Here is a 12,168-nt window from a genome sequence, read left to right on the forward strand (position 1 = left end):
AGTAATTTCAATATGTTTGTTTAGGTTCAGATTTAATTCAATTTCTAGAATTTATTGACTTATTTAACTTTATATTTGTGGTCTTAAATCTAAAATGTAAGATCTACAGCGTAGATGGCTGATGACGAGGCCGATACTCCATTGCAGTTAGGGCGGGTGATGGCTGTGGGCGTGCTAGGTGGCTAGCAGGGGGACGAAGTGGTTACTGCTCTTTCAAAGCTGTCCATCCTGTTCGGCTTGGTGGCGGATGCCCTTGTCGAACTCTGCTGCTACACCATGTTTGACCGCAATGTACCAGTTGAAACGGGGTTGTTTGGGGCCTCCCGGCTCTCTGCAGGGCTGGACTGGGACATTAAATTCGGCCCGGTCATTTCCGCGTGAATTTGGCCCAGACCGGCCCACCACAACCAGCGCGCAGATAGCAGAAACTCTACCGCCCGCTCCGTCGAGGCACACATAAACAAACAAGCCCCAATACCACCACTTTTACAGAACAACATAAATGATACAAACCAACAGACAACTACACAACCCTTTGTAGAGGGTTTATTTGTCACTCACTGATACAGGTACAGTGACATTATCATGATGGCACTGGCAGAATGGCCTGCCGCCTATTGGCCCCCTTCTTCTTTTTCTTTTTTTAATCATGGTGGTCGCGGCCCACCGGGAATATGCCCGGTATGACCTGTGGCCAGTCCAGCCCTGGCTCTCTGGATCAAGACCGTGGCCTTTAGGGTGTCCTCCTTATACTGTAGCTTTTCCGCTGGCCACTGTATGAGAGCACTCGCCATGTCTTTTTTGGTGTCATTATAAGATCTGATCTGATTACCGGTATGTATTTATTTAGACTAAAAGTAAATTCATTGAAGAAATGACCCAACAACAATAAGTTGGTAGTTTCCAACTTATCCAACTGTCTGTATTGCATCTTGTATCATTTGCTGAATGTGTCTTCTGTTTCTGTGTGTCGGCAGGAGTTGGGCACGGAGTCTCTGGGGAAGTGCACAGACTTCCAGTCGGTGCCGGGCTGTGGGATCAAATGTATGGTCAGCAACACGGAGTCCCTGCTGAGGCAGGAGGACAGCGACGGCGAGGACAACAACCAGAGTAACGGCATCCTCGTCCACATCGCCGACTCCAGGAGCTCCACGGGCTCCCATCCGCTTATCATGGACCCACAGCCACTCGGTATGTCACAAACACAGGACACGGTTCAAAGTAGTAAATCACTGTTCAAGTTGGACGTAGATTTGCGTGTGTGTGTGTGTGCGCCCTTGTTTTACTATACTTTTGGGGTTCAAATGCCCCCACAAATATATTAGAATTTTGAGAAATACTGAAATAGACTGTAGATTCCGTTTGGGGGTCAGGATTAGGCATTTGGAAGTGAGGTTTAGGGGTTGGGTAGTATAACTCGGGCATTGGGGTTAAAATTGTAAAAAATTGCATTTTCTTTTAACTCATTTTGACCTGAGATCAGATTCTAAAATTGTCTTCTAAATCCTGACATTTTTCTGAAAAAGCTATGTTTCCATGTCAGTCGTTCTTCGATTTTTCAAAAATAGCAGACCTACAAGCTCATAGCGCGCCACTCGGTGGCACGCTATGAGCTTGTAGATCTGCTATTTTTCAATACCAAAAAGGATTCCCGCCCCAAAATGGGTTTTAATTGCCCTCCTAAAATATTGAAGTCCTCCCAAGTATTGTAACACTGGCGGTGTTTGTGGTGTTTTACAGCCCTGGTCCAGACGGCCTCCTATGTGGTCCTCATCGGGAACAGAGAGTGGATGAGGAGGAATGGTCTCCAGATCACAGCTGATGTGGATGAGGCCATGATTGAACACGAGCGAAGAGGACGCACTGCGGTCCTGGTGGCCATAGACAGTGAGTCAACCTTTATCTTTATCCTTTATTCTGTGGTGTATGGATATTTAGAACCAATAAACAAATTCTAACTGAATAATCTTACCGATACCCACGTATTTAGTTCTTTTTTGAAAAGAAACCACTGAGAAACGTTCCGTTGTTGCAGGTCTGCTGTGTGCGATGATCGCCATCGCAGACACGGTGAAGCCGGAGGCGGAATTGGCCGTGCACATTCTGACCAGCATGGGTCTGGAGGTGATTCTGATGACGGGCGACAACAGCAAGACGGCCCGCGCCATCGCCGCTCAGGTACCGCAAACAAAACTCCATTATCACAAGGTTTAGGCTCTGTTCACACTGACGGCACAAATCCTATTTTTATTTGTTTGTTTTTATGTTGAATAGCAGAATATGACATCAAAACAATTGTTTGCTTATGTGCAGATTTGAACCACATTCGTAGGTAGTTTGGAATGTGATTCAAATCTTCTGTCTAAAGATGTGTCACAATCTTGTTCATCGGCTATTTCCAGCGAGTGACGCTGTCGTTCGACTAAGCATGAATGAAGCGTTACTCACGCCATGCATGCATAAAGAAGGTTGTTTGTTTAGCTAAATAAGTGTCTATATGAACTGGCTTTGCCAGTTCATATAGACACGAGATCTTCTAGATGCCGTAAGTTTAAACATGTGGCCTGTTTCATAAACGAATAATTTTATTTTGTGTTGTTTTTCGATGCAATTGTGAACAATAGCCAAGTAAAATACATATCCATTGGCCAATCATACGGTTCACTGCAGCTCAACAGTCAGTGTGAGGAGGTGGTCAGGAGATGTCTATGAACTCTGCGTTTAAAGGCTTGAAGGCCATTGTCTGTGATGGAGTCGACTACATGCTCTGGTAGGCTGTTCCACACCTGGACAGCAGTGTGGAGAAACGTTCTGTCCAATGTGCGTGTATTGGAGCCTGGGGAGTCGAGAGCTTGAACCCTAGTGTTCAAGCAACAGTTTGATAATCAGGCTAGAATTTATCAGCTTCTGCTGTACACTGTTGGGGTGGGCACGCCCAACTTTAATTCAACCTATGAGGGCAGAATCTGCCAATACTTTTCAATGTGAACAGCTTATTATTTTTATTATTTAGCAGAAATCCACTAATTGATAAAATTCCAATTCAGTGTGACCACACCCTTACAGTTCCAATTTTGTCTGCTCTTTTTTTTTATTTTTGTATCACTTAGTTTTTCCTTCCTATATATCCCATAATGTGTTTCTCTCCCTCCTGATTGATTGGATAACATTGGTAACAGTTGTTAACATTGGTAACAGGTGTTAACATTGGTAACATTGGTAACAGGTGTTAACATTGGTAACAGGTGTTAACATTGGTAACATTGGTAACAGGTGTTAACATTGGTAACATTGGTAACAGGTGTTAACATTGGTAACATTGGTAACAGGTGGGCATTAGGAAGGTGTTCGCCGAGGTGTTGCCGTCCCACAAGGTGGCCAAGGTGGAGCAGCTGCAGCAGGAAGGGAAGAGGGTGGCCATGGTGGGCGACGGCGTCAACGACTCGCCCGCCCTGGCCATGGCCGACGTGGGCATCGCCATCGGAACAGGCACGGACGTGGCCATAGAGGCCGCCGACGTGGTTCTGATCCGGGTGAGTCTGAAACTGCTGTCCCAGTCTCTCTTCTTTTTTTTTTTAACCCATTCTGACCTGAGATCAGATTAAAAAAATGTCTTCTACATCCTGACAGTTTTCATTCTGACCTGAGATCAGATTCTAAAAATGTCTTCTACGTCAGTCGCTCTTCGATTTTTCAAAAATAGCAGACCTACAAGCTCGTAGCGCGCCACTCGGTGGCGCGCTATGAGCTTGTAGATCTGTTATTTTTCAATAGCTAAAGCATAACATAATGCTAACACCAAAAGAGGTTTCCGCCCAAAATGGGTTATTGTATTTATTAGACTGGCAATTATTTAAAAAAAATCATTTGTATCTCACTATTAGATTAATTTTAACAGTAGTTGTAGAAGTGATTTATCTTTTTTTACAATTGACTAAATCGATTAGTATTATCAACCATTTTTGATGACGTCCCACCGGAAAAATGACATTGAGTGTTGCGCCTGTGGAGCGATGCGATCGGTTTTGATATCAATAATCTCCATCCTTAAGTTTTGATCAATCTCTGTCTTGAGCGCTGGGCGTTACTAATTGATAGGGCGGAGAACTCCGTCCTGTGCACTGTGCATGGTGTTAAAGAGTGTAAACTGTTGCAGACCTTTTGACCCTATTCCGAGAGTTCTTTCTGTCAAATGGAGGTGTAGTGGTCAATCTTCCTCCAACAGGGCTTCTATTCTGTCCGTTATTGGACGAGAGTTGGTACCTTTTTGTAAATGATATACCGGTATTTTTATTTGATCAGCGTCTTCATCTAAACGTTGCTTCCCTTTCCCCACCGTGTGTCAGAATGACTTACTGGACGTGGTCGCCAGTATCGATCTGTCCAAGAAAACAGTCAAGAGGATTAGAATCAACTTCGTCTTTGCTCTCATATACAACCTGGTTGGCATTCCCATTGCTGCAGGTAGGTGGCAGCAGACCATACATTGTCATGTTTGTTTGGAAATGTAGCCAGATGGGTGACTGTGTTCACTGGTGGAACATTTATTCAACTGTGCTTAAGTAAAATTATTAGTTACTTTAATTGACTATATCCATTTTTCAGTGCTTAATAGTTTCTCAGGGGCAAATATTGTGCTTTGTTGTACTGTTTATATGAAAACTTTAGTAATAAGTTACCGATTTGTGAGCTTGTACATTTTGAAAATGTAAAAAGAAAAAAAACATTCTGCATAGTGAGTACTTTTTCTTTTGGTGTCGTTGGTATGTTTTGATGAACATTTCCTAATAAAGTAACATTTTGTCTACTCTACAATGAGGTGTTTCTGCTTTTACGTAAAAACTGGGAGTGCTTCTTGCAGCGCTGACTGTCTTGATTTCATTGTTTTCAGGTGTGTTCCTTCCCATTGGTATCGTGTTACAGCCCTGGATGGGCTCTGCTGCCATGGCTCTGTCGTCAGTCTCTGTAGTTATGTCTTCTCTCCTCCTCAAATGGTAAGACTATACTTCCACCCCATTAATGTATTTTAAAATGTCTTCAACCCATTTTGACCTGGGAACGATTCTACAAAATGTCTTCTATATCCTGACAGTTTTCTGAAAAAGCTGTTTCTATGTCAGTCGTTATTCGATTTTTCAATAGCTAAAGCATAACATAATGCTCATACCAAAAGGGGTTCCCGCCCCAAAATGGGTTAAAGACAAAGTGAGGAACAGTTTAAAGTAAACATGTCTAACCTATTTTATACTTAAGCTATTTGAAAATAGCAGATCTAGAAACTCACTGTGCGTTGCAATGTGACACGTGAACTCTTAGGTTGGCTATTTTTTGGAGATAAAAAAAGAAACCTGGCACAAAATCTTTTCACATGGGGGGTCCGCAGCCATACATTTCTTTATTTTTGACATGAAAATGATGATTTAAATCACTGCACGAGTGAAACGGAACAGAACTTAGGCCGGATTCAGTCTTAGTATTAGTCTTAGTCTTAGTATATATAGCAATGAATATCTCTTCCATTACATCCTTTCCGTGCCGTCTATGCTTCCTCCGTACAGTTACACGAAGCCCAGCGCTGAGAAGTACGAGTCCCAGCTGTGCGGCCGTCCCAGGAAGCCGGGCAGCCTGTCCGACGTCAGCGTTCACATCGGCATCGGCGAGCTCCGCCGCCCCTCCCCCAAGCTCAGCCTGCTGGACCGCATCGTCAACTACAGCCAGGCCTCCATCAACTCCATGCGCTCGGACAAGCACTCCCTCAACAGCATGGCGCTCAGCGAGGCCGACAAGCACTCCCTGCTGGTGAGCGGAGGAGGAACCCTGTGCGACGAGGAGTTTGTCTGAGCAAAAAGCCCCCGAGGGCCAGTTCAGGCCGCTCGGAGCCGGTTCTGGGCCCTTTGTACTGTGTGTTACGCTAAGCTAAGCTGATCTAGGGGGTGGGTGGGGGGGAAGAGGCGAGAGGTTATAATGGTCCGTCTCTTATCTAGTGCAGGAAAGCCCTCCGGGGCAGACTCTTTTCTCTGTAGCGATGACCCTCTAACGACATGCACTTCAGACATGCTGGATAGTCGCGTGCACACGCAGCGCGTTTCTGGTCACCGCTGTCCTCAGCACAGTACAGTACAGGTGGAGAGGACAATGTAGCAGAGTGTGGTCCGGTGGTTCCCAACCTGGGGTCCGGGGGGTGCCAATGATCATGGGGGTGGGGGCGACGTGAGGCCTTGTCCTGTGTCCGTTTGGAGGTAGTCCAAAATAGTTGCACAAAATCATCATAACCTGTTCTAATCCACTGAATGTATGTTCTCAATTTGATACCGGTGCAATTTGTCATACAGAAAATCGGAAATGTTTTGTAAATGTTTCAACAATAGCGGGGAAATGGCAGAGTTCACAACATGTCACAATGCAAGGAGGTGTTGTGAGCATGCGTGCATACGCGGGTGTATCCATGCGTAATTGCATACATTATACATGCGTATGTGTGTGTGTGGGGGGGGGGGGATATTGGGGGGCTCCAAGGAAAAGGGGTTGGGAACCACTGACACAGGGGTCCACATGTAGAGGGACGTCTCAGACATCAATCCAAAGACACGTGCCTCATGTAGTAGTTGACACAGTCAACTTATAGGACAATGGAGTTTTAATGCTGTTGTATAGTACAATTCTAATACAAAGACTATTTATATTCTCTTTTATTTATCATTGTTTTCATTAAATTGTACACATAGGAAAATTAAGTCATTTGTCGGACTGCAGAAGTTTGTTGTCAGGTTCCCAAAATGAACAACACGTTGAGAATGAACACACAAAATGTCATTCTCAAATGTTTTTGTTTCGTTTGTTTGTTTTACAGTTACGTGTGAAAAGGGTCGTTCGACCAAGTATATTAGCCTGTAGTAGAGTTTAGTTGTTTGTGTAAAGTAAATGTTACCCAAGTGCCAATCTATATGCCACTCTGGCAAAGTCCAAGAACATTCCAAAGATAGCACTTTGCTGAGGCGGGGGGGCAGGTTACCTTGAACTGAGAGAACAGACTGAACCGTGATAAGTCACTAATTCACTGAATCAGACGCCATTGTTCTGAAGAGGTTCAACAGGAGGGCAGGCTGGAAAAAAAGCAAGCCATATAGTTTTCTCCCGCAGTAGTTTAGCCACTTTAACCCTGGTGCCTTTTATTCTGGGCACATTTTCAATGCAACACACAACCGAGTATAATCGTCGCTGTCACGTGGCAACCCATTTTATGGGAAATAAATAAATGTGAAGGTAATGATGGTTGTAACAGTCAAAACACCTGATGGTACACATAAAAGTAACGAGTCATAATTTCTGTGACTTTGTCAAATTCAAATCATTGGTGAAAATCTTAAACGTTTGTACAGTTATTATGCAAAGAAAATGAAACTCATTGCTCACCATAATATTGACTCAATCATAGCTATGGATTTTTATAAATATTGACCCCTTGAAATGTATCCATAGCTTGTGACTAAATGAGTACATTGGATCTATTGGAACACAGGTTATTATTTTTTTATTTCCTGAAAAGTAACGACTTCCGCTCGACAGCAATGATGGCTGGATACTGCTGGTCTCTCTCCTTTACAGTCCACCATGTGGAATCAAGACGTGACGTGTGCGTTCACCGCTTAAGCCCTACTTTGTCTTACGACGAATCACGGAGGCAAATTATTTTGGGGGATTGTCTTTGCAATATTTTGGAACTGTTTGCATAATTATAATGTCATGGCCAAAATAAGGATGCCAGGGTGAAAGTGGTTAATTTGTGGGCCCAATGGAACTATAGGCTCCACACACTGTCCTATGATCCCGTCCCTGATAATCTGTATTGTAGATAGATGGTATAGTCATCTGGCCGACTCAGTGTTCTTCTATCTTTTAGAACACTAATTTAATATCTCATAAAGACACAGTGTTCCAGTTATTACGTGTTACTTGGTATGGATAAAACTGTAGTTACATTGTGTTTTGATTGCAATGGACATTTGCTGGTTACAAAGTGAAACTAGTGCTACATTTCCACATATCCAATGGAAAATAATACCAAAATGTAAATGCATTGATTTTATATTCTGTCCAAACAAGTGATGCATTGTTTTATCTTTTTGAGCTTTTATTCCAAGAAACATGTCATTCATTCCTATGTGTGTCCATAAGGTTTATATTGGATGTATCACCCCAGGGTGGGTACAGGTGAAATGCAGTTACCACAAACAAGTTACGTAAACTCAAATATTGCCTATAAAGCACAGATTTAATTGTAATTATTATTGCAGTCCCTGCTGTCTGTGAATACTTTGTATTAAAGGGATATTTCACTTTCAAAAATTCGTTTGGTCATTTCATCGTCTACTCAGTCTTATGTGAACACCCCGGACAGTTTTTAAGTTACTTGATTCAGTAATTGGGTATTTGATATTCATTTTAGCTACCCCGCCCCCTCCCTATACAAACCATTGTAACTTCTAACTCCATTTTAACCATGATAGATTAATCAAAACACCTGTCCTTTTTTCTGGTGATTGATTTTGTCCTAATACGTGAGTGGGCCGTGGTTTTTCATTGACTGTTTTCATTTATTTTTAAATATTGTTTTTGGAAAATAATGAGGAAGAAGAAGCTGCTGCAGGACAAGAGACTAAAGAATCCAAACGATATTTAAAAATATATGAAAACGGTAAATGAAAAACCACGGCCCCCTCACGTATTAGAAGGACTGTATCAGTCACAAGAAAAAAGGACAGGTGTTTTTAATTAATCTATCATGGTTAAAATGGAGTTAGAAGTTACAATGGGTTTAGCTAAAATGAATATCCAATACATACTATACAATACAATACAATACAATACAATATATATATACAATAAATACTGAATCAAGTAAAAACTGTCCGGGGTGTTACTATGAAATGACAAAGTTTTTTTTTTAAGTGAAATATTCCTTTAAGTCTTCAGTACAGACCCATGAGCGCCATTCACCATATTGCCTGTCAGGTGATTTTATTTATCAGTTTTATTTTTTACACTGCACTGGTTGGATGGTTCTGGAGTATGTGAAGGACGTCGTACACACGCTATGGATGCGATTGATGGATGTTCAGAATATCCAGTCAGTGCAGGCTGTGACTTGGCTTTGTGGAAATAAGTATAACTTGTGTATCTTTTCTGTAACATTGTATCATAAAATCAACACATTATCCGTTTGCTGTGCATTTCCATCAGGTCTTTGTGAAACCAGAAGATTACCTGTTAATCATAATGTCTTCACTTTTCTTTCTACGTCCATTTGTATCAAATAAATTATTTCATCAAAATAAACCTGTTTTATTCAGCTTTGTTTATGAACATGTTTGACGCAAGCGTATCCAGTCTTCTGTGTGTGTGTGTGTGTGTATAACTTTTTGAGGACATTCAGTCTTGTAATTGCAGTTAAGACGCTGAACCTCTAAATCCATCTGATGCGATTTGTGTGCCATTATGTGAGAGTGAGAGCGAAATGAGTGAATAATTGATAGAAATGTTATGATCTTAGCAGGCTGTGCCAAATTTGAACCAGAGGGCGGCGTTAGCCACAATGAACGACACCATATCCTCCATGCATGATTTCATCAACTCTTTTTTTTATTTCATCTAGTAGTCTCAACATTACAGCATCTCAATCCAGTGTACTGCAACAGACACAGTTTTCTCATTATATACTTAAAAATAATCATTTCAATTGATATAAAGTAAACTGAATGACTTATTCCTTTTGAGTGGATTTGTATCGCTTTGGCTATCGTGAGATTTTTAGATGATTTGGCTGGTTGAAAGCCTGTGGAAAATGTTATTTATTGAGTTGCGTTTACTAAATATTTTCAGCAGGTTTATCTAGATATACATTTGAGGTCAGAAGTCAAGGGGATGCTCAAATAGCCTGAATTCTGAAGGGTTCCAGAGAATTCACTTCACATCTTGTCTGAGTCCCTCTAATCAAGCATATACTGTAGTTGAGCAGTTCCTAATTGCAAGGACCCCTGTAAGAGTTACAGACTTGTAAGGGTCCATTTGGAATCCTGGGGACCCACTTTGAGAACTAATGTGTGCAAGAAACACATTACTAGTGACATTTATGGAAATATGCAGGTCAAACCTGTCACAACATTGTGCTTCCACAGTCTTTTATACACAGTATGACATGTAGTACCAGTGTGTTTAAGACTAACCATTGTAATTTAATATCCTACATTCAGTCACTAATTAACACTAGAATAATGAGCCTCACTTCAATCAGTTACTACAGGAAACAACTGCAAAGCCGTGGGTTCTCTCTGAAAACACTGACAACCTCAAATAAATGCACTGTACCTACAGTATACAACAATATGCAAATAGATACGTTCAATACTTAAACATTTAACACCTTACAAAAACCACAGAATGGTGAGGAGAATCAAGGTAGAACAAAATAATGGAATGTATACAGCAAATTTACAAAATGAGTTTGACTAATTTGTGAGTTAATGTCATGTACGTATGTATAGGGATCATCTATGTTCCCTCAGCCCTATGTTCCCTTGTGCTTTAGATGTAATATCACAGCTTGAACTTTGGCGACTGCACACTTGCTGTAGATCGAGGTAATCAATGCAAACAGGATCAATCAGTCATCCACACACACATTCAGGTGGTGCCACTGTCTGGACAAAACTTCAGAACATCTGCTTTCCCTGCAACAGTTTCCTCTGTAGCTATAGTATACTATACACTATACAGTATCTTTCCATCTGCAGTAGAATAATTGTAACTATGAAAAGGTGTCATATAATCCCATGAGGGATGGGCCACGAGGTGGCATTACAGTAGTATACACACAGTAGTATACACTACAGTAGCATGTGATTATGATGGCTACTTTACTTGGAAAGTAGCCAACTGAGTTACACTGACATATTCAGTCGACATGGTCAGCAGGTTGAAACCTGGCACACTTATTCATTTCTGTTTATTTGCTTAAATCCTGCTAACAGGTGCTGAAGGAACATATAGCTGCCCCCCTTATATCTCTGGCCCAATCACTGGAAAAACAACACTTAACGTAATTGTAAAGAGAAAAAAAAAGGATTTGTTGAAGATTTGTTAGTCTCATCTCATTCCTTGATTTTAAAACTGGCCAATACATTTCAGTGAATGTCTTCTGGGGTTTAACACACAGAATTCAAGTTATGAATGAAATATTCATGGATCTATCCCATTAATGCAGGTGTGTAAAGATGGTGGGCGTTTGTAATGTATTCCTCTGAGTCAGAATTACGTAGTGCAACAATCTGTTAACCTCTGTCCAAACATGAAAGGCTGGCATTATCATTTGGGACTGTGAGACAGCTCACACCAATTAGTATTGTTATATTATACATCCGATTCATCTGCCTGCCAACCAAATCCACTGTCATGAAAACAGAAACATTTACGCATAACACTAGCAGTAGAGATTGCCCCAAACGTCTGCCGGATGCTTCTACTGCTGTGTTTAGAACAATACCACTTCATATCACGCTGTAGTCAGCAGTAGTTCATCTCAAATTATATTCTTCACATCGGAATCTAACGTGGGAGTCTAATAACTAGGTCAGTTTTAGGATCAGCAGACTTTTGCTCTTGGCAAAGTGTCCAACCTATGATTTGCAAGATGTTAATGGTGAAAATATGGCTTTTGATAAGTAGCACCTATATCTTTCTTGCCTTGAAGGGAGTCAATACCTCAAGAGTGTTGTATGTATGTCTACGTATGTATTACTCTACTCATTTCAAGAATATCTAGAATATCTGATCTGTCTGTCTTTACTCATAATAGGAATGTTAAGGCCTATTCATAGTCTAGTTTTCGGTGAAGAGGTGACCACCGGAAAAAAAGTACAACACACGCCACAGTGGTCACCGCTCACACAACACATGTCTCTATTTTTACTAACCACCGTTTCGGTGGTTACCTCTTCTTGTACCTTGTTCTTTCTTTCTATCTCTATTCTTATTCCTTTACTTACTTCCTTGTAAAAGAATATATAAAAAAACAAATACACAATTTTACAAGAAAGCTGAAGTTCAATGGTTGCCAGAACTAGCCACTATGTCTACACCTAATCATTTGCCATCTGCTGTACCTAAAAGTTT

At 41.3% G+C, this 12,168-nt stretch overlaps 1 protein-coding gene across 2 annotated transcripts in view; it reads left to right on the forward strand.

Annotated features, from left to right (window-relative positions):
* The window catches only part of LOC310873878 (copper-transporting ATPase 1-like), a 29,653-nt gene extending 23,805 nt beyond the window's left edge, over positions 1-5,848 (forward strand). For both annotated transcript variants that reach the window (XM_083786434.1, XM_083786433.1), the window contains exons 19-25: positions 978-1,191; positions 1,741-1,887; positions 2,036-2,178; positions 3,330-3,533; positions 4,347-4,464; positions 4,892-4,994; positions 5,559-5,848. In XM_083786434.1, coding sequence (XP_083642560.1) covers positions 978-1,191; positions 1,741-1,887; positions 2,036-2,178; positions 3,330-3,533; positions 4,347-4,464; positions 4,892-4,994; positions 5,559-5,841 — 1,212 coding nt within the window. In that variant the 3' untranslated portion in view covers positions 5,842-5,848. The remainder of the gene's footprint in view (positions 1-977; positions 1,192-1,740; positions 1,888-2,035; positions 2,179-3,329; positions 3,534-4,346; positions 4,465-4,891; positions 4,995-5,558) is intronic.
* Positions 5,849-12,168: the final 6,320 nt, after the last annotated feature.

This window comes from Protomyctophum parallelum (genome assembly GCF_964188405.1).
Source record: "Protomyctophum parallelum genome assembly, chromosome: 16".
Classification (NCBI taxonomy): Eukaryota; Metazoa; Chordata; class Actinopteri; order Myctophiformes; family Myctophidae; genus Protomyctophum; species Protomyctophum parallelum.